At 50.5% G+C, this 21,991-nt stretch overlaps 1 protein-coding gene across 2 annotated transcripts; it reads left to right on the top strand.

Annotated features, from left to right (window-relative positions):
* The first annotated feature begins 1,962 nt into the window (after positions 1 to 1,962).
* Positions 1,963 to 12,928, top strand: TBL2 (transducin beta like 2). 2 transcript variants are annotated; one of them, XM_008018345.3, is made up of 7 exons: positions 1,963 to 2,178; positions 5,611 to 5,741; positions 6,002 to 6,186; positions 6,653 to 6,804; positions 7,153 to 7,279; positions 9,097 to 9,249; positions 9,470 to 12,928. In XM_008018345.3, exons 1-7 carry the CDS (start codon positions 2,052 to 2,054, stop codon positions 9,933 to 9,935), a joined length of 1,341 nt encoding a protein of 446 aa, XP_008016536.1. In that variant the 5' UTR covers positions 1,963 to 2,051; the 3' UTR covers positions 9,936 to 12,928. The 2 variants fall into 2 exon arrangements, with proteins under 2 accessions (XP_008016536.1, XP_072868787.1); XM_073012686.1 differs by having other exon boundaries at positions 2,022 to 2,178; positions 6,002 to 6,163.
* Positions 12,929 to 21,991: the final 9,063 nt, after the last annotated feature.

The following is a 21,991-nucleotide window of genomic DNA, read 5'->3' on the forward strand; positions in this document are numbered from 1 at the left end:
CGCCCATAATTCCAGCTACTCAGGAGGCTGAGGCAAAAGAATAGCTTGAACCCGGGAGGCAGAGGTTGCAGTGAGCAGAGATCGCGCCACTGCACCCAGCCTGGGTGACAGTGCGACAAGATGTCTCAAAAAAATAAGAAATAGCCAGGCTCGGTGGCTCAAGCCTGTAATCCCAGCACTTTGGGAGGCCGAGGTGGGCGGATCACGAGGTCAGGAGATCGAGACCATCCTGGCTAACACGGTGAAACCCCGTCTCTACTAAAAAAAAATACAAAAAACTAGCCGGGCGAGGTGGCGGGCGCCTGTAGTCCCAGCTACTCGGGAGGCTGAGGCAGGAGAATGGCGTGAACCTGGAAGGCGGAGCTTGCAGTGAGCCGAGATCCGCCCATTGCACTCCAGTCTGGGCGGCAGAGCAAGACTCCGTCTCAAAAAAAAAAAAAAAAAAAAGAAATAACAATAATCTCCGGGCTCGGCATGGTGGCTCATGCCTGTAATCGCAGCACTTTGGGAGGCCAAAGCAGGTGGATCACCTGAGGTCAGGAGTTCGAGATCAGCCTGGCCAACATGGCAAAACCCCCGTCTCTATAAAAAACACAAAAATTAGCAGGGCGTGGTGGCGCACTATTGTAGTCCCAGTTACTCTGGAGGCTGAGGCAGAAGAATCTCTTGCACCCGGGAGGCGGAGGTTGCAGTGAGCCGAGACGCGTCACTGCACTCCAGCCTGAGCAACAGAATGAGACTCCGTCTCAAAAGTAAATAAATAAATAAATGTTTTCTATTTAAAATTCTCCCTTTTAACTTTCCACTTGCCAGGCCATCTCCAAATCCAGGTCCCCGTCACCTCCCTCTCGGATCCTTGAAGTCATTGCCGGTTTTCGGTATTTGGTCTTTTCACACAAAGGTCCATCCAGGGAATCATCAGACACAGCTTTTGCCCCACCTCTCCCTGTAATGAGCAGCTTGTTGGGTGGAGTCAGCGCTCAACGTCCCCCAGACCTTTCCACCCCTCTCGCCATTTCCCACATCCCAGCTTCTCAGGTCTTTGCAGAGGCTGTTCCACACCACGCACCTGGCCTACTCTTCCCCTTCTCCACCAGCAGTAAAAGTAAAAGCCCGTCTCATCTTTCGCTGATGCTGAGTTTCCTGTTCATTAAATGGTAATAATAATCCCCGCCCGCTTCCTTGAGAGGATCCAGTGTGGTGACGGCTGGAATAACGCCTTTAATAAACAATTATCAGTGAGTTCCTCAGGAGGAGGCGTGAACAGAGGTTGCAATTCCCGCCTTCCTCCGCCCTCTGCGGTTCTGCAACCTCAACCGCCAGGCGACCCGCCCCTCGAAACGTACCAAGAATCGGGCCTCGCCCCTCGAGATGGTCTACCTCCGGGCCCCGCCCCTCGAGACGCTCTACCTCCGGGTTCTGCCCCTTGAGACGCGCTAACAACCCAGCCCCGCCCCTCGAGACGCTCTAACTCCAGGCTCCGCCTCTCGAGGCGCTCTAATAACTAGGCTCCGCGCTTGGAGATACTCTAACTCCAGGCCCCGCCCCTGGAGACGTTCTCTAACTCCAGGCCCCGCCCCTCGAGACGCTCTAACCCAGGCTCTGTCCCTCCAGGCGCTCTAACAACCAGGTCCCGCCCCTCGAGACGTTCTACCTCTGGGTTCGGGCCCTCGAGACGCTCTAACCCAGGCTCCGCCCCTCGAGGCGCCTTAATAACCAGGTTCCTCTCCTCGAGACGCTCTAACGGCCAGGCCCCGCCTTCAAGGAGCTCTAACAATCAGGCCCCCGCCCCCCAAGGCTCTCTAACAGTCAGGCCCCGCCCCTCTAGCGCCCCAACAGCTGGGCCCCACCCGTTGAGACGCTCTAACGGCCAGGCCCCGCCCTGAAGGCATTATAACAACCAGGCTACGCCCCCAGGCGCTCTAACGGCCAGGTCCCGCCGCTCGAGGCGCCCCAACGGCCAGGCCCCGCCCCCGCGTGCGTGCGCGACTCCGCAGAGCCGTGCGGGCGCCCGCGTACTCACTGGCTGAGGTGGCAGTGGCCCCGCCAACATGGAGCTTTCGCAAATGTCGGAGTTCATGGGGCTGTCGGTGTTGCTTGGGTTGCTGGCCCTGATGGCGACCGCGGCGGTAGCGCGGGGGTGGCTGCGCGCGGAGGAGAGGAGCGGCAGACCCGCCTGTAAGTGGGGCCGGGTCGGGTGGGGGCGGCCCGCGTGACCTCCTCGTGGTCCGACCTGTGGTTTGGGCCCGCGGCTGGTGGGGCTCGGCGACTCCATGGGCCTCAGTTTCTCCTCTGGTGACGTGAGCTTCGCTTCCAGAGACGAGGGCCCGCCTCGCCAGGCTAGGCGCACCCCCTGGGGCAGGACTGGCTCCAACCTGGGCCCCGCGCTGCGACTTTCACCGTGGCCAAGGCTAGGCCGTCCCCGGGGTGGCCAGGAGAGCACCGTAAACTCTTCAGCGATCTCAGAAAAAGCACCAATTCTGTGATGTGCAGCAGCATTTGCTGGGCATCTATGACCCTGTGATAGGCTTTGGGGTCTTTTTCTGTAAGGAGTCCAGTAAAGGAGAAGTACATCTGCATGATGAACACCTAAACATGTAAGTGAAAAACAGTGAAATAAGTTTCATTGAGGCCAGGCGCCTCAATGTATTCCCAGGACTTTGGGAGGCCGAGGCAGGGAGATGGCTTGAGCCCAGGAGTTTGAGACCAGCCTGAGCAACATAGCAAGACTCCATCTCTACGAAAAATTAGCTGGGTGTGGTTGTGCACGCCTCTGTAGTCCCAGCTCCATGGGAGGCCGAGGCAGGAGGGTGGCGTGAGTCCAGGAGTTCAAGGCTGCAGTGAGCTGTGATCAGTCGCGCCACTGCACTCCAGCCCAGGTGACAGCAAGAGCCTGTCTCTGAAAAGTTTCACAGAAGAGGTTAGTACTGGAAATGGGAAACACCAGAGAGGGAGTGGGCAGCCCTGCTCTTTTTATGTTTGAGACAGAGTTTCGCTCTTCTTGCCCAGGCTGGAGTACAGTGGCAGGATCTTGCCTCACTGCAACCTCCGCCTCCCGGGTTCCAGCAATTCTTCTGCCTCTGCCTCCCGAGTAGCTGGGACTACAGGCACACACCACCACGCCTGAGGAATTTTTGTATATTTAGTAGACACGGCGTTTCGCCACGTTGGTCAGACTGGTCTCGAACTCCTGACCTCAGGTGATCCACTTGTCCTGGCCTCCAGAAGTGCTGGGATTACAGGTGTGAACCGCTGTGCCCGGCCAGCCCTGCTCCTTTTTTTTTTTTTTTTTTTTTTTTTTTGAGACGGAGTCTTGCTCTGCCTCCCAGGCTGGAGTGCAGTGGCGCGATCTTGGCTCACTGCGAGTTCCGCCTCCCAGGCTCATGCCATTCTCCTGCCTCAGCCTCCTGAGTAGCTGGGACTACAAGTGTCCACCACCATGCCCGGCTAATTTTTTGTATTTTTTAGTAGAGACGGGGTTTCACCGTGTTAGCCAGGATGGTCTGGATCTCCTGACCTCATGATCCGCCTGCCTTGGCCTCCCAAAGTGCTGGGATTATAGGCATGAACCACTGTTCCCCGCCCAGCCCTGCTCTTTTACTGGGGAGGTGGTTGTTAGAGAAATCATTACTGAGAATAGGGGCACATGAGGTAGTGTGGGGTCTCAAAGGATGGTTCTAGAATAAGAATTTGCCACAAAGCCAAGGAAAAAAGACATTCCTGCCAATGGCAATACCCGAGCAGGCAAGGAGTCCCCAAACAGCATTTGGTATGACTTAAGTGTGAGGAGGGGGACTTGTTAGACAAGCCTGGAGAGAAGGAAGCAGAGGACAGATTGTGGCTCTGTTTGTATGCAGGGCTCAGGAGCTTTTTTCCTGTTGGAATTGGGGAGCATCTGCAGTCATTTAACACATGCTAGCTTTGTGACTCAATTAAGTATCTTATGCGAAAGTGACTGGCTCCACTTTCCAGCACAGGGCTCAACAGATGTTGACTTCTCCACCCCGAGTTCTTTTGGGTGCTGGAGTGCAGTGACGCAATCTGGGCTCACTGCAACCTCCACCTCCTGGGTTCAAGTGATTCTCCTGCCTCAGCCTCCTAAGTAGCTGGGATTGCAGGCGCCTGCCACTGCGCCTGGCTAATTTTTGTATGTTTAGTAGAGACAGGGTTTCACCATGTTGGCCAGGCTGGTCTGGAACTCCTGGGCATCAAGATGATCCAGCTGCCTCAGCCTCCCAAAGTGCTGGGATTACAGGCGTGAGCCACCACGCCCAGCCTCCATAAAGCCTTTAATGCTTGTGTTTGGTACTTTTGTTTGTCACTTTGTAGATATCTCATCCAATTCAATCTCCCTTATTTTTATTTATTTATATCTTTTTTGAGACAGAATCTCACTCCGTTCGCCAGGCCGGAATACAGTGGCGTGATCACTGCATTCGAACTCCTGGGCTCAAGCAATTTTCCCTCCTCAGCCTCCGAATAGCTGGGACCACAGGCGCATGCCACCATTCCCAGCCAATTAAAGTTTTCTGTAGAGACGGGGTGTCACTCTGTTAACCAGGCTGGTCTCCAACTCCTGAGCTCAAGCAATCCTCCCACCTCAGCCTCCCAAAGTGCTGGGATCACAGGCATGAGCCACCGTGCCCAGCTCTCAACCTCTCTTTAAGAAAACCAAGGTTGGGCCAGACACAGTGGCTCACACCTATAATCCCAGCACCTTGGGAGGCCAAGGCAGGCAGATCACTTGAGGTGAGGAGTTGGAGACCAGCCTTGCCATCATGGTGAAACACCATCTCTACTAAAAAAAAAGAAAAAATTAGATGGGTATGGTGGTGCACGCCCGTAATTCCAGCTACTTGGGAGGCTGAGGCAGGAGAATTGCTTGAACCCAGGAGGCAGAGGCTACAGTGAGCAGAGATCACGCCACTGCACTCCAGCCTGGGTGACAGAGCAAGATTCTGTCTCCAAAAAAAAAGAAAGAAAGAAAAGAAGAAAAAAAAAAAACCAAAACCAAGGTCCAGAGCAATTCACTAACTTGCCCAAAGCAGGGCCACTAGAGACAGTTGCGCACATTACTCCCTACGTAGGGATGTCTGGCCAAGGATCCACGCTCCACTGGCCGTGCTGTGTACCCACCCAGCAGCATTACCCTACCCAGAGAGTATGCCTTTTCCACTTTACATGAAGGTGCTCTATGGACTTACTGTAAACAGTCTCCTCAAAGTCAGTCAGTATTAGAGACAGAATCCAAACCCAGGCCTGATTGCAAAGCATCTGTTTTGCTTTTGTTTTCTGTTTGACAGGGTCTCACTCTGTCACTCAGGATGGAGTGCAGTAGTGTTGTGATCATAGCTCACTGCAGCCTCGAACTCCTGGGCTCAAGTGATCCTCCTGCCTCAGCCTCCCAAAGCGTTGGGATTATAGGCATGAGCCACCATACCCAGCCAGCCAAGCCTCTGTTTTTGCCCATATCACACTCACTCTCCTCCTGAAGACAAGGGCCATGTCCAGTTAATCTCCTGCTGTTCCACTCAGTGCCTGGCTAATCATAGATGGGCAGCGAATGCTTATCAGTGAGTAACTGGAGAACAACATGGCCCTTCCTTATAGGCCAAAAAGCAAATGGATTTCCACCTGACAAATCCTCGGGATCCAAGAAGCAGAAACAGTATCAGCGGACTCGGAAGGAGAAGCCTCAACAACACAACTTCACCCACCGCCTCCTGGCTGCAGCTCTGAAGGTACGTGTGGTACCCGGCGCAGTGCGCACTCTGAGACTCAGACCCACAGGCTTTTCCTCTGTAGTATTCCGTGCATGTTATAGACCCTCCTGCCTCTGATCAGAATCAGCGGGGATGCTTAATTCTGTCCCCTCTCATCGCAGCCCAACCTCAGCTTGCTGTTAATCCAGGCAACGGGGCCCCATCTCCCTGGTTCCAGGTTTGGCTTCCCCATCTCCCTAAGGAGCTCCTATTCACACTTCCTGCCACCCTTCCCCTAGAGCCACAGCGGGAACATATCTTGCATGGACTTTAGCAGCAATGGCAAATACCTGGCCACCTGTGCAGATGATCGCACCATCCGCATCTGGAGCACCAAGGACTTTCTGCAGCGAGAGCACCGCAGCATGAGAGCCAACGTGGAGCTGGACCATGCCACCCTGGTGCGCTTCAGCCCTGACTGCAGGTGGGACAGGATGGAGCCTCAGGTTTGCCTGAAGAGGCCCAGTCCCAGGCATTGGCCTTCCCATATCTGCTTTGAGGTAGCGAGGAGGGACCCGGACCCAGGGCCTCCCTTGGGGTGCCAGAAAGAGCATCCACATAGTTTACGCGCTGCCTGGGGCTCCCTGGAGGTCTGTGCTGCTATACAGCAAGGAAACGGGGGGAGGTCTCTTCCTACCTGGAAATAACTTGGCCTGGCTTCCAGATGAGCCTTGGTTTCTAAACCCTAGAGAGAAACTAAAGAAGTCAAAGCAACGGGAATCTTACCTTTTGAGGAGTTTTATAAGATTTGGAACCAGGGGCTTATGTTGTAAGGCTAGACTGTGGGGCATGAGGGGAGATCTTGACTTCCCCCAGAACCCAGCACAGGACCAGGAACACAGAGCCTCTTTATCTAGTGAGAGAGTAACTTGTCTGCTACCTGTCTCTAGAGCCTTCATCGTCTGGCTGGCCAACGGGGACACCCTCCGTGTCTTCAAGATGGCCAAGCGGGAGGATGGGGGCTATACCTTCACAGCCACCCCAGAGGACTTCCCTAAAAAGCACAAGGCGCCTGTCATCGACGTTGGCATTGCTAACACAGGTAAGAGGCATTCAGAGGGTGGCACCTGCCCAAAGCATGAAGGAAAGATCCAGTTCTGTTTCCTCAATGAGTTAATGCTGCCTGAAAGTTCTGCTCAACCTGAGAGGGACAGGGGGCCCTGGCTCTAAACAGCCTGGCTGTGTGCTCCCCTGGAGTCCCTGGGCCACACCAGGTCCCTAGGGGAGGCGGGGAAGGGCCACAGTCTTCAGCAGAGTCCTTGTCTGTAGTGACCCTTGGCCTGGGAGGAGACATGTATACTTCGGGCAGCAGAGGCCTTGTAAGTGTCTTTGGAGAATGACAGTTGGTCAGGTCACTGCCCGTGGCCCACATCACTCCCTTCCCGCTCAGGGAAGTTTATCATGACTGCCTCCAGTGACACCACTGTCCTCATCTGGAGCCTGAAGGGTCAAGTGCTGTCTACCATCAACACCAACCAGATGAACAACACACATGCTGCTGTATCTCCCTGTGGCAGGTGGGCAAGGAGGGGCATTGGCATCTGGGACCACAAGAGGCTGGGGCTGGGGAGCAGGCCCAGAACAGAGAGCCAGCTTCATCGCTTGGGAAGAGCATACGGGGTGGGGTCAGGAACCCGAGCTTCAAGTCTCAGTTCTCCCTGCTTGGAGTAGCGGGATTTCATGCAGGTCACCCCATGTCCTTAGTCACTATTTCTTCATCTTTAGTGTTTTTGTTTTTGAGAAAATTAGTCTCACTCTGCCACCCAGGCTGGAGCACAGTGGTGCGATCATAGCTCACTGCAGCCTCAAACTCCTGGATTGTAGTGATCCTCCCACCTCAGCCTCTTGAGTAGCTGGAACTTTAGGCACATGCCACTGTACTCAGCTAATTTTTGGTTTTTGTTTGTTTGTTTGTTGAGACAGGGTTTCACCCTCGTGCAGGCAGGAGTGCAGTGGTGCGATCACAGCTCACTGTAGCCTTGACCTCCCAGACTCAGGCCATCCTCCCACCTTATCCTCCTGAGTAGCTGGGACTACAGGCGCACACTACCACACCTGGCTAATTTTTGTATTTTTTGTTGAGGTGGGGTCTCACTATGTTGCCCAGGCTGGTCCTGAACTCCTGGCCTCAAGTGATCCTCTTGCCTCAACCTCCCAAAGTGCTAGAATTACAGGCATGAGCCACTGCACCAAGCCACTTTGTGGGGGATGTTACATGTCTTAAAACAAGGCTAGAGGATAAACCAAGGTCACATACATAAAAGAACTTTTTTTTTTTTTTTTTTTTTTTTTGAGACGGAGTCTCGCTCTGTCGCCCAGGCTGGAGTGCAGTGGCCGGATCTCAGCTCACTGCAAGGTCTGCCTTCCAGGTTCACGCCATTCTCCTGCCTCAGCCTCCCGACTAGCTGGGATTACAGGCGCCTGCCACCTCACCCAGCTAGTTTTTTGTATTTTTTTAGTAGAGACGGGGTTTCACCGTGATAGCCAGGATGGTCTTGATCTCCTGACCTTGTGATCCGCCCGTCTCGACCTCCCAAAGTGCTGGGATTACAGGCTTGAGCCACCACGCCAGGCCAAAAGAACTTTGTTGTTGTTGTTGTTGATTTGTTTTTTGACATGGAGTTTCACTCTTGTTGCTTAGGCTGGAGTGCAATGGCACGATCTTGGCTCACCGCAACCTCTGCCTCCCAGGTTCAAGCGATTCTCCTGCCTCAGCTTCCCTCAAGTAGCTGGGATTACAGGCATGCACCACTACACCCAGCTAATTTTTTATTTTTAGTAGAGACGAGGTTTCTCCATGTTGGTCAGGCTGGTCTCAAACTCCCGACGTCAAGCGATCTGCCTGCCTGGGCCTCCCAAAGTGCTGGGATTACAGGTGTGAGCCACCGCACATGGCCTTTTTTGTTTTTTGTTTTTTTCTGAGATGGAGTCTTGCTCTGTTGCCCAGGCTGGAGTGCAGTGGTACAATCTCAGCTCACTGCAACCTCCACCTGCCAGGTTCAAGTGATTCTCCCACCTCAGCCTTCCCAGTAGGTGGAATTATAGGCACGTGCCACCACGCCTGGCTAATTTTGTATTTTTAGTAGAGATGAGGTTTCGCCATGTTGGCCAGGCTGGTCTCCGAACTCCTGACCTCAGGTGATCCACCCACCTCGGCCTCCCAAAATGCTGGGATTACAGGGATGAGCCACCATGCCCAGCCAAAATAACTCTTTAAAGGTTTGTATTATCCAGATATGAGGTTATCACCTTTCTCAGGAAAGAGATTGAGGGGGTTTACAGGAACAACATGCTCCCAAAATGAAGTTTTAAAGGCTCCTGGATTATATGGCAGATTTGTAGCTTCGTGTGGCTTCACCCCGGATGTGAAGGTTTGGGAAGTCTGCTTTGGAAAGAAGGGGGAGTTCCAGGAGGTGGTGCGAGCCTTCGAACTCAAGGGCCACTCCGCAGCTGTGCGCTCATTTGCTTTCTCCAACGACTCGCGGAGGTGAGTGAGTCTGCTCACATGTCGGTCTGACCAGTGGCTCTTGGCCCCTCTTGACAACCAGGGTCCTTCTGCCTGTTTGTGCCATGGCTCTGAAGTGGGTGGGGTGCCTGGCCCTCGGCAGGAAGCTGCCTTAGCTTCCTAGCTGGAGCTGCTCAAGTTGGGCCAGTGCTTACCCTGCCAGGGTGTGCTGGGGCCTGAGCTGGGATTGTCTGTGCTGCAGGATGGCTTCTGTCTCCAAGGATGGCACATGGAAACTGTGGGACACAGACGTGGAATACAAGCAGCAGCAGGACCCCTACTTGCTGAGGACAGGCCGCTTTGAAGAGGCGGCGGGCGCCGCACCGTGCCGCCTGGCCCTCTCCCCCGATGCCCAGGTCTTGGCCTTGGCCAGTGGCAGCAGTATTCATCTCTACAATACCCGGCGGGGTGAGAAAGAGGAGTGCTTTGAGCGGGTCCATGGTGAGTGTATCACCGACTTGTCCTTTGACATCACTGGCCACTTTCTGGCATCCTGTGGGGACCGGGCTGTGCGGCTCTTTCACAACACTCCTGGCCACCGGGCCATTGTGGAGGAGATGCAGGGCCACCTGAAGCGGGCCTCCACCGACAGTACCCGCCAGAGGCTGCAGCAGAAGCTGACCCAGGCCCAAGAGACCCTGAAGAGCCTGGGTGCCCTGAAGAAGTGACTCTGGGAGGGCCCGGCGCAGAGGATTGAGGAGGAGGGATCTGGCCTCTTCCCAGCGCTGCTGCCACCTTTCCTCCCAAGTAGAAGCCTTTCAGAAGCAGTCTCCTGGTTTTCTTACTGGTGGCCTCGCTTCTTCCCATTGAAACTACTCTTGTCTACTTAGATCTCTTCTTGCTGGCTGTGACTCCTCCCCGACTAGTGACCAAGGTGCTTTTCTTCCTCCCAGGCCCAGTGGGTAGAATCTATTCCCACCCGGCGCTGAGGAGAGTGGTAGAGAGAGGAGACAGAGAGAGAACATGATTTTTGGCCTTGTGGCAGCACATCCTCACACCCAAAGAAGTCTGTAAATGTTCCAGAACAACCTAGAGAACACTTGAGTACTAAGCAGCAATTTTGCAAGGATAGGAGACTGGGATAGCTTCCTATCACAGAACTGTGCTCCATCAAAAAGATACTAAGGGATTTCCTTCTGGGCCTCAGTTCTGTTTGTAAGATGGAGAATAATCCTCTCTGTGACCTCCTTGCAAAGATGATGTGAGGCTAAGAGAGTATCAAGTCCCTAGGTCTGGAAGAAAAGTGGAGAAGAGTAGTACTATTGTCCAGTGCCATTAAAGTGGTAAAAGTGGGAACCAGTGTGCTTCGAAACCAAATTAGAAACACATTCCTTGGGAAGGCAAAGTTTTTTGGGACTTGATCATACATTTTGTATGGTTGGGAGTCCTCTCTTTGGGAGATGACATCCTGTTTAAGGAGACCTCTTTTCAGTTCATCAGATATTTGAGTGCCTACTCTGTGCCCGAATAAATACGTGCTGGAGATTAAATATGAATAAGACATGGTTTCTGCCATCAAAGATGGCTGGTGGGAGAGAGAGATACGCCCTTATTGAGTGCTTTGTGTAGTTTATTCATAGCTACTGTTGTATACGTCAAGGAAAGAGAGGACCAGAGCAGGACAGAGGCAATGGATATTGAAGTTGAAGGGGTACATTCGATAAGAGATTCGGTATTGAGAAGTTTAAATTTGTGAATTTGAAGGCTGCTTGGATGTGGCAGATAAGGGAAATGAGGTATCTGGGAAGACTTGAGTGTAGGCAAAATTTATTCATCCCAAGTCAAACTCTTGGTCTCTCTCATGAAAACTACGACCTCCCCTGGTCGCCCCTGACCTCTCACCTCTCAATGTTGGAACAAGCCATAGTCTTGGAGTTATCCTTGATGACTCGCCACTCATTATCCCCTCTGTCCCACCACCACTGCCGTCATCCGTCCACCAGAACATCCTTTTGGTTACACTCCAGGTGACATCCTGAGGCTGTTGCTTCTCTCCATCTTTTCTGTTACCATCGTGGTTCTGGCCACTGTCACCTAGTGGGCCACTATAATATGGCTTCCTAATGGATCTTCCTGCTTCCTCTGTTACCTCATTACTTTTCTATATAGCAGAGTGATCTTTTGAAAATGTGAACCAGATCACATTATTCCCTAGTTAAAACCCCCCAAGGCTTCCCATCACACTTGGGATAAAATCCAAAAGAATTTGTTTTCTAAACCAAAAATAGTAAAACCAATTTTTTTTTGTTTTTTTTTTTTTTTTGAGAGTCTCATTGTGTTGCCCATGCTGGAGTACAGTGGCACAGTCTTGGCTCACTACAACTGCTGCCTCCCAGGTTCAAGCGATTCTCCTGCCTCAGCCTCCAGAGTAGCTGGGATTACAGGCATGTGCCACCACACCTGACTAACTTTTGTGCTTTTAGTAGAGACAGGGTTTCATGATGTTGGCCAGGTTGGTCTCGAACTCCTGACTTCAAGTAATCCACCCTCCTTGGCCTCCCCAAGTGCTGGGATTACAGGCGTGAGCCAGCGTGCCCAGCCAAAAACATTTTTTTAATCCAAAACTCTTACCATGGCCTGCAAGGTCCTATGTAACCTGGCTTCGTGCCCCATCTAAATGCTATGGACGTCAGATGGGTACCAGTTACCTGGGTGTAGGGCAGTAGAAAGTGGGGACAGAAGTGAGCTGGAGGGCTTGTGTCCTGTCCGTGGGGTTGGGGGTGGCTGCTACTTATTCAGGAATCCAGCAGAAATTGTCTGCTTTACAGAAGCTAGAAGTGAGCAACTTAAATAAATAAATAAATAAACAAACACTATCTGGACCAAACAAAACACCAAGGTAGGCCCGATGCAGTCCAGCACTCTTCTTAGTGGCAGCTTCTGGCTCACTGTTGAACCCACTGGAATGAGAGCACCACCGGGCAGACTCCTGGACCGTCTCACTGTCAGCTCTGTGGTCCAGGCACAGTACCTGCGACAGTGTAAGCACGCAATCAATGTGAAACTCAAGCCGGGGGCAAGCCACAGACCTCCCAGTATCTTCTCTGTGCATCTTCCCACTCGCAGTCTCCATTGTGGTTTTGTATGTTCCTAACCACAGACTGCTGGCAATGCTGTGCACATAAGGCCTGAGGAGTATTTCCTTGGCAATTGTCGGAAGAATGAGACTAAAATACTTCCTTTGCACACCTGTTCTTAGAAGCAGCTCTGGCATTACTCCCCTTGTGTATGCAAGACAGGAAGTGGCGGTAGAATGTTGAGTTACTGAAGTCAGATGTCTTCAGTTCCAGTTCCAGCTGGGTCACCTGTTGACTTGAGAGCAGGTAGATCTGTTGAACTCTCTGAGCTTGTTTCCTCATCTGTAAAATGAGAATGAATCCTATGCTGCCCACCTTGCCGTGTTGAGTTTCAGTGAGATAAGAGAAAACACTACCAAAAAATCATTCCACAGACTTCTGAGAACAGAAAGTACCCTCACTCAAGCTTCTCTTGTAAACACAGAGAAGGTGTCTGGATATTAACATAGAGCAGAGGCCACCAATTTTTGTTTGTTTTAAATCAAAAATCCTGCATGTGAAGGCAGTATTCATGTCATAATTACAATTTCAACATCTGTGGGTGTGAAATTTTTCAAAATAAAGAGTTGGGGAAATATTTTAAATGGTGGTGTATAGCCTATTTTGGTGTTCTGTTTGTTTTGGAGATGGAGTCTCACTCCGTCATCTAGACTGGAGTGCAGTGGTGCCATCATGGCTCACTGCAGCCTCAACCTCCTGGGCTCAAGTGATCCTCTCACCTCAGCCTCCCAAGTAGCTAGGATCACAGGCGCATGCCATCACACCTGTCTGTTTTGTGTAGAGATGGGGGTCTCACTGTGTTGCCCAGGCTGGGGCTTGCAGTCATTTAAACCATGCAATACACAGATTAAGATGGTGGTGCCATCTCAACAGTGGCCTGCCGCTTCCCAGGGAGTCTTCCTTCCTCAGTGCAGTCCACCCTCCTTCTGGCTACTTTCCTGGGAGTTGGATGCAAGTGGGTCTTCCACCACCTGCATCCAACACTCGGGTGCATCAGGGAAACCAACTCTCTAATTTGCTTAGCTGTGATAACTTGAAGCCCTGGATAGTGTCTTGCATACGGACATGTTTTCACAATTATTGCTACTCCAGTAAAGTCACATTTCAGAGACTGACATCTTGGGAAAGGCACAAAAAGTTTTTGTTTCTGTGTTATCTGTGTTTTCTACAATTAATGTGCAATTCCTATGTAATGTTCATTGCCGCACTATTCAGAATAGCAAAGACATGGAATCAACCCAAGTGACCATCAGTGATAGACTGGATAAAGAAAATGTGGTACATATACACCACGGAATACTGTGCAGCCAGAAAAAGGAACAAGATCATGTCCTTTGCAGGGACATGGAAGGAGCTGGAGGTCATTAGCCTTAGCAAACCCAAGAACAGAAAACCAGACACCGCATGTTCTCACTTATAAATGGGAGCTGAACAATGAGAACACATGGACACAGAGAGGGGGCAACACACACTGAGGCCTGTTGGGGGTGCGGGGGAGGGAGAGCACCGGGAATAATAGCTAATGCATGCTGGGCTTAATACTTAGGTGATGGGTTGATAGGTGCAGCAAGCCACCATGGCGCACATTGACCTATGTAACAAACCTGCACATCCTGCAGATGTACCTTGGAACTTAAAATTCATTCATTAAACAACAGGTACTGGGAGTGGTAGCTCACACCAGTAATCCTGACACCTTGGGTGGCCGAGGCAGGGGAATTACTTGAGGCCAGGAGTTCAAGACCAGCCTGAGCAACATACTCAGACTCGCTGTCTACAAAAAAAAAAAAAAAAAAGTTGGGCATGGTGATGGACACTTGTAGTCCCAGCCTCTCCGGAGGCTGCAGTGGGAGGATTGCTTGAGCCCAGGAGTTCAAAGCTGCAGTGAGCTATGATCACAGCCTGGACAACACAGCGAGACCCTGTCTCTTAGAAAAAATCAGTAACATGATATATTGAAAGCATTAACGATAGCCTCCCGTGACACATACTCTTTCACTTTCACTTCATAGCAGCTCTTGTGAAATAGCAATTATTATCCCCATTGGAAAAACTGAGGTTTGTGGAGGTTAAGTGGCAAGCAGGACTTCAACTCTGGGTCTGAGTACAGAGCTCAAGCTGGTTCCTAGTGTGACCCCACAGAGCCTCTGACCTTGCCATCCAGAAAATAAGCTCCTTGAGGGCAGGGAATTTATAGTGTTAGGAATCTGCCTTGTCCCTCTTTCTGTTGCGCCCATGCAAGTGAGCACATAGTAACCACTACAATTTGTTGACTAATAAGATGAACCTGTACAGTGATTGCCCAACAGAGAATGAGCTCACTTTGACCACCACTTATGCATCCACCATGCAGTTGCATTGGCAGCAGACATCATTCTATTACTTTTCAAGGCCACTGCATCTTGTGAGTTTATACACTTCAGTGTGACTCTCCCAGGGGCTAATGGTTCCAAAGTGAGGAGATGATCGAAGTTCCAAAACTGGGCTAGGCGGAGTGGCTCATGTTGATAATCCCAGGGCTTTGGGAAGCCAAGGTGAGAGGATCGCTTGAGACTAGGAGTTTGAGACCAGCTCAAGTAACTCAGTGAGACCCCATCTCTACAAAAAAAAATTTTTAATTAGCTGGGCATGGTATCACACACCTGTAGTCCCAGCTGTTGGGCTACTGGAGAGACTGAGGCAGGAGGATCACTTGAGTCCAGGAGCTGGAGGCTGCAGTGAGCCACAATCATGCCACTGCACTGCAGCCTGAGCAACAGAGTGAGACTCTACGTCTTGAAAAAATACAAATAAAAGAGTGCCAGATGGGCGTGGTGGCTCACAGCTGTAATCCTAGCACTTTTGGGAGGCTGAGGCAGGAGGGTCACTTGGGTCCAGGAGTTCAAGACCAGCTTGGGAAACACAGGGAGACCCCATCTCTACATAAATACAAAAAAGTCAGGCATATGATGGCACAGCTACTCAGGAGGCTGAGATGGGAGGATTGCTGGAGACTGGGAGGTTGAGGCTGCAGTCATCGACCCAACTTGGCCTCCTAAAGTGCTGGGATTATAGGCATGAGCCACTGTGCCTAGCCAGCTAGTAGGTTTGACAGGCCAGGTATGTTTCAGTTGCTTTGGAAGCCCAGAGGCAGGAAAAATACCAACCAAACAACCACCCCCAAAATGATAAAGATGATGATGATGTGGAAGATGATGATTATGATGGTAATAACTGTGTTGGTCTCTGGCCCTTGAGTCCTTATTTCACCCTAATAATGGCCTCTGCCCTGCATACTTTTAGGCTTTTGTAATCTATAACCTAGGGCATCTCTAGAATAAGAAGCAAAACAAAAAGCAAACAAAAGAACCCTGGGCAAAAGTGAATTTCTTGATGTGCTGCACCCCAGATTTCCTCAACCCCACGTTTCTTCACTGAGCGTGCCAGGACTGTGAGGGACTTGCCCACAGTGGCAAAGAGTGCTGTGTTCCCCAACTCCACTTCTTGGTTTCCTAGGTACAAAGCTGGACTACATGTCCCAGGATTCCCTGCAGTTAGATGAGACCCTTTGATGACTTCAGGCCAATGGAATGTGTGCAGAAGTGATCCATTGAGTCTCCGGCTGCCTCTAAAAACCCTCCTGAGGGCTGCCTCTAAAAACCTCGGTGGCTCATGCCTGTAATCCCAACACTTTGGGAGGCTGAGGCGGGCAGATCACGTGAGGTCAGGAGTTTGAGACTAGCCTGGCCAACATGGCAAAACCCCATCTCTATAAAAATACGAAAATTAGCTGGGCATGGAGGCACGTGCCTGTAATCCCAGCTACTTGGGAGGCTGAGGCAAAGTAATCCCTTCAACCCAGAACCTGGGAGGCAGAGATTGCGGTGAGCCAAGATCGTGCCACTGGACTCCAGTCTGGGTGGCAGAGCGAGACTCCATCTCAAAAAGTATATATAATAAAACAAACAAACAAACAAAAGCCCTCCTGAGGCTCTCCATACTCTCTCTTCTGCCAGCTGGAAATAGAATTCTGTGCAGTTTCTGAGTAATCAAAAACACTAGATGGCTGGTCTGGAATCCCATTTATGGCTGATTCCTACAATCTCAGCACTTTGGGAGGCTAAGGCAAGAGGATTGCTTGAGGCCAAGAGTTCAAGACTAGACTGGGTAACATAGTGAGACCCCCCCATCGCTACAAAAAAGTTAGCCAGGCATGTTAGCACGCACCTATAATTCCAGCTACTCTGGAGGCTGAGGCAGGAGGCTCACTTGAGCCCAGGAGTTCAAGGCTGCAGTGACCTATGATTCTGCCACTGCACTCCAGCCTGGGCAAGAGAGCAAGACCCCATCTCTTAAACATATATATTTGTATATATGTATATATGTGTATATATATGTATATATGTGTATATATATTTACATATGTATACATATACCATATGCTTTGTTTTTCCACTGTTGTGGACAGATTTCTATGATGTGGTAACAGAATAATGATTCCCCAAAGATATCCACATCCTAATCCTTGGAACCCAGGAATTTGTTGGGTGATACCCCAACAGGGAATTACAGTAGCAGATGGAATTAAGGTTGCTAATCAACTGGCTTTTTTTTTTTTTTTTTTTGAGACAGAGTCTCACTCTATCTCCCAGGCTGGAGTGCAGTGGTGCAATCTCTGCTCACTGCAGCCTCCACCTCCCAGGTTCAAGTGATTATCCTGCCTCGGTCTCCCTAGTAGCTGGGATTACAGGCACATGCCACCACATCCAACTAATTTTTGAATTTTTTAGTAGAGATGGGGTTTCATCATGTTGGCCAGGCTGGTCTCGAACTCCTGACCTCAAATGATCCACCCCCGCCTCAGCCTCCCAAAGTGCTGGGGTTACAGGTATGGGTCACCACGCCTGGCCAGAAAAATAAAAGAGGATATTAAGTGGTTTTATTAGTCAGGATTCTCTAGAGGGACACAACTAACAGGAGATATATATATGTGTGTGTGTGTGTGTGTGTGTATATATGTATATGTATGTATGTAAAGGGGATTATATATATATATATATATGTATGTAAAGGGGAGTTTATTATTAATCCACACAATCACAAGGTCCCAAAATAAGCCATCTGCAAACTGAGAAGCAAGGAGAGCCAGTCCAAGTTCCCAAACCGAAGAACTTGGAGTCCAACGTTCAAGGGCAGGAAGCATCTGGCACGGGAGTAAGAAGTAGGCTGGGAGGCCAGGCCAGTCTATTCACGTTTTTTCTGTCTGCTTTATATTCTAGCTGCATTGGCAGCTAATTAGATGGTACCCACCCAGATTGAGGGTGGGTCTACCTTTCCCAGCCCACTAACTCAAACGTTAATCTCCTTTGGCAATACCCTCACAGACACACCCAGGATCAATACTTTTGCATCCTTCAACCCAATCAAGTTGACACTCAGTATTAACTATCACAGTGGTGATGACTGCTCTGGAGAGAAATAAATTGGGGAAGGGGGATATAGCTTGTGTATGGAGATGGATACTGCAGTTTTACAGTGGCCAGAGAGGGCTGCATTGAGAAGGTAACATTTGTTGTTTTGTTTTTTGAGACGCAGTCTCACTCTGTTGCCAAACCAGGCTGGAGTGCAGTGGTGCAAACTTGGCTCACTGCAACCTCCGACTCCCGGATTCGAGCGATTCTCCTGCCTCAGCCTCCCTAGTAGCTGGGATTACAGGCATGCACCACCACACCCAGCTAATTTTTTGTATCTTTAGTAGAGACGAGGTTTCGCCATATTGCCAGGCAGGTCTCGAACTCCTGACCTCATGATCCGACAGCCTCGGCCTCCCAAAGTACTGGGATTACAAGCAGCGTGAGCCACCACGCCAGGCCTGATTTTTTTTTTTTTTTTTTGGTTGGGTTGAAAGATGCAAAAGTTTTTTTTTGTTGTTGTTGTTGTTGTTTTTTTTTTTTTTTTTTTTTTTTTTTTTTTTTTTTTTTAAAGAAAACGGTCTCAGGCCGGGTATGGTGGCTCACACCTGTAATCCCAGCACTTTGGGAGGCCGAGGTGGGTAGATCACCTGAGGTCAGGAGTTTGAGGCCAGCCTGACCAACGTGGTGAAACTCCATCTACTAAAAACACAAAAAACTAGCCAGGCGTGGTGGCAGGCACCTGCAGTCCCAGCTACTCAGGAGGCCCAAGCAGGAGAATCACTGGAACCAGGAGGCAGCGGTTGCAGTGAGCCGAGATCGCACCACTGCACTCCAGCCTGGGCAACAAGAGTAAAACTCCGTCTTAATTAAAAAAAAAAAAAAAAAAAAAAGCCAGGCGCAGTGGCTCATGCCCATAATCCCACACTTTGGGAGGTCGAGGCAGGTGGATCACCTGAGGTCGGGAGTTCAAGACCAGCCTGACCAACATGGAGAAACCCCGTCTCTACTAAAACTACAAAATTAGCCGGGTGTGGTGGCACATGCCTGTAATCCCAGCTACTCAGGAGGCTGAGGTAGGAGAATGGCTTGAACCCGGGAGACAGAGGTTGCGGTGAGCCAAGATTGTGCTAATGCACAAATATCGCCAATGTGTAAAAAACTGTCTAAAAAAGAAAGCAAAAGAAAAGGATGTCGACCAGGTGCAGTGGCTCACGCCTGTAATCCCAGCACTTTCAGAGGCCGAGGCAGGTGGATCACAAGGTCAGGAGATCAAGACCATCCTGGCTCACACGGTGAAACTCCATCTCTACTAAAACTACAAAAAAATTAGCCGGGCGTGGTGGCGGGCGCCTGTAGTCCCAGCTACTCTGGAGGCTGAGGCAGGAGAATGGCGTGGACCCAGGAGGTGGAGCTTGTAGTGAGCCGAGATGGCGCCATTGCACTCCAGCCTGGGTGAGAGTGAGACTCCGTCTCGAAAAAAAAAAAAAGGTGTCAACAGAGAGCATTTGGGTAGCCTATGAGGAATAGCTGGTAGGTGCCCACTTTGATCACTCTCTTACACAGACTGAGCCCCAGTGGAAGATGAGCTGGGGAATGTAGGACCACGTGGACAAATGTAGGGAGGAAACAAGGTTGGCAAGGTCCCTGGAACTTCGCCCCAGGAAGGCGACTGGCTGGGTGAGCTGGGGGAAGACGTGTGCAGGGGACCTGTGCAGCTGGGAGGAGTGCTGGGCTGTGGAGGAGAAGGAAGCTATGGACGAGAAACCTCAGGTGGGAGGACTTGGACAAGGGTGAGAAAGACACAGGGGCTGTGTGCCTCAACCAGCGGGACCTATGGGCAGAACTGGAGAAGTCTCAAGGGCTGGCCTCTCTCTTGGCATGTGCGTTCTGCCTTTCTACTGCTTTCCTCATCTTCACCTCAAGGGCAAAGGTGTGTCTTACTCAACTTCTGTCACCCGGAGTGTCCACTGTGCTAGGGCATACCGCAGGTGCTCAGGCCATCTTTGGTTATTTTGGATCGACTGGGACTGAACAACAGATGTGCCACCTTTGATCCCGTTATTTCTAGAATCATCTTTTCACTCCACATGCTGGTTTAGCTTTTGCACTCCTCAGTCAGGCAGAAGCTATTTCTGGCCCCCTCGCCAGTAAGATGACATATGCTTGCCCTACGTTGGTTGATCATGAAAGGCTGACTCATAATCAGAGGCAGTCTCAAGTTCAGGGTTAGCTAGGCATTTCTCTGGGGCACATGGAAATTAGTTTCTCTACAGGTGAGAGCAGCCATTACCAATCTGCTTCGTGTCCCAAGCTGTGTCCTGAAACAGCTGCTACCGGACCTTCTCTGCATACTATAAGCATGGGTGACACCTCCCTGCAATTGGGTGGGGGCAAAGAGAACGGGAGCTTGCACTGGGTTCAACATTCATGCAAACATTTAGTTAGCATCTGTAGCATCTGTGAACACTGCCCTGGGAGTAACAGCACCTACCCTATTTTTAGAGGTCAGCTTCAAGATTAGGGTTGTCATAGCACCTTTTTCTTTGCTGCAGACTAGGAATAAAAGCCATAGCACCTTACACCTCCCCTCCCCTACTTAAGTTGGCATTTATCAGACAGCATTTTATTTATTTATTTATTTATTTTTTCCGAGATGGAGTTTTGTTCTTGTTGCCTGGGCTGGAGTGCAGTGATGCCATCTTGACTCATGCAACCTCCACCTCCGGGATTCAAGCGATTCTCCTGACTCAGCTTTCCAAGTAGCTAATTCTGTATTTTTAGTAGAGATGGGGTTTCGCCATGTTGGACAGGCTGGTCTCAAACTCCTGACCTCAAATGATCCACCCACCATGGCCTCCCAAAGTGCTGGGATTACAGGTGTGAGCCACCGTGCCCAGCCTAGGCTAGCATTTATCAAATAGCATTTTAAATATGATTTGGGAAGCTGGACCCAGTGACTCATGTCTGCAATCCCAGCACTGTGGGAGGCCGAGAAAGGAGGATCAATTGAGTCCGGGAGTTCAAGACCAACCTGGGCGACAAAGGGAGACCCTGTCTCTACAAAAAAAAAAAAAAAAAAAAAAAAAAAAAAGGGCAGCCAGGCATGGTGGCCCTCACCTGTGGTCTGAGCTACACAGGAGGCTGAGGCAGAAGGATCACTTAAGCAAGGCCCTGTACCAAAAAATAAGTAAAAGTAAAAAATAAATGATTATTTTTGTTGTTGTTTGGTCTGAATGTTCTACTAAACTGGAAGCTCAGCTAGTCATGGTGGCTCATGCCTGTAATCCCAACACTTCGGGAGGATCCCTTGAGACCAGGAGTTTGAGACCAGCCTGGACAACATAGTGAGATCCCATCTCCACATGAATAAATAAACTGGGCCGGGTGCGGTGGCTCACGCCTGTAATCCCAGCACTTTGGGAGGCCGAGGCAGGTGGATCATGAGGTCAGGAGTTCAGGATCAGCCTAACCAACATGGTGAAACCCCATCTCTAGTAAAAATACAAAAAAATTAGCCGGGTGTGATGGCAGGCGACTATAGTCTCAGCTACTCGGGAGGCTGAGACACAGAACTGCTTGAACCCGGGAGGTAGAGGTTGTAGTGAGTCGAGATCACACCACTACACTCCAGCCTGGGCAACAGAGTGAGACTCCATCTCAGAAAAAAAAAAAAAAAAAGACAGGCGCCGTGGCTCACGCCTGTAATCCCAGCACTTTGGGAAGCCAAGGCGGGCAGATCACGAGGTCAGGAGTTTGAGACCAGCCTGACCAACATGGTAAAACCCCGTCTCTACTAAAAATACAAAAATTAGCTGGGCGTGGTGGTGCGTGCCTGTAATCCCAGCTACTCTGGAGGCTGAGGCAGGAGAATCACTTGAACCCAGGAGGCGGAGGTTGCAGTGAGCTGAGATCATGCCACTGCACTCCAGCCTGAGCCACAGAGCGAGACTCCGTCTCAATAAATAAACTGGAAGTTGTTTGAAACCAAAACCACGTATGTCTTCAGTTTTTGGTACAGAGTCCTGCACAAAATAGGCATCTTTTATTTATTTTAGAGATGGGGTCTCCATATGTTGCCCAGGCTGGAGTGCAGTGGCTATTCACAAGTGCGATCATATCACAGCTGACTGCAGCCTCAAATTCCTGGGCTCAAGTGATCCTCCTGCTTCAGCCTCCCGAATACTTGAGACTACTAGATACTCGAGAAAAGGCAAGAATGTGGTCTGAATGTTGGGAAAGCAGTTCATCTTGTGA

Source organism: Chlorocebus sabaeus, chromosome 28 (assembly GCF_047675955.1).
Source record: "Chlorocebus sabaeus isolate Y175 chromosome 28, mChlSab1.0.hap1, whole genome shotgun sequence".
NCBI lineage: Eukaryota > Metazoa > Chordata > Mammalia > Primates > Cercopithecidae > Chlorocebus > Chlorocebus sabaeus.

What these genes read in the sequence shown, in the direction of transcription:
- TBL2 (XM_008018345.3), top strand. Translation starts at nt 2,052, where the DNA reads ATGGAGCTTTCGCAAATGTCGGAGTTCATGGGGCTGTCGGTGTTGCTT. An exon ending in GAGGAGCGGCAGACCCGCCT is followed by an intron (nt 2,179 to 5,610) that starts GTAAGTGGGGCC and finishes CCTTCCTTATAG; the next exon opens with GCCAAAAAGCAAATGGATTT. An exon ending in CGTTGGCATTGCTAACACAG is followed by an intron (nt 6,805 to 7,152) that starts GTAAGAGGCATT and finishes CTTCCCGCTCAG; the next exon opens with GGAAGTTTATCATGACTGCC.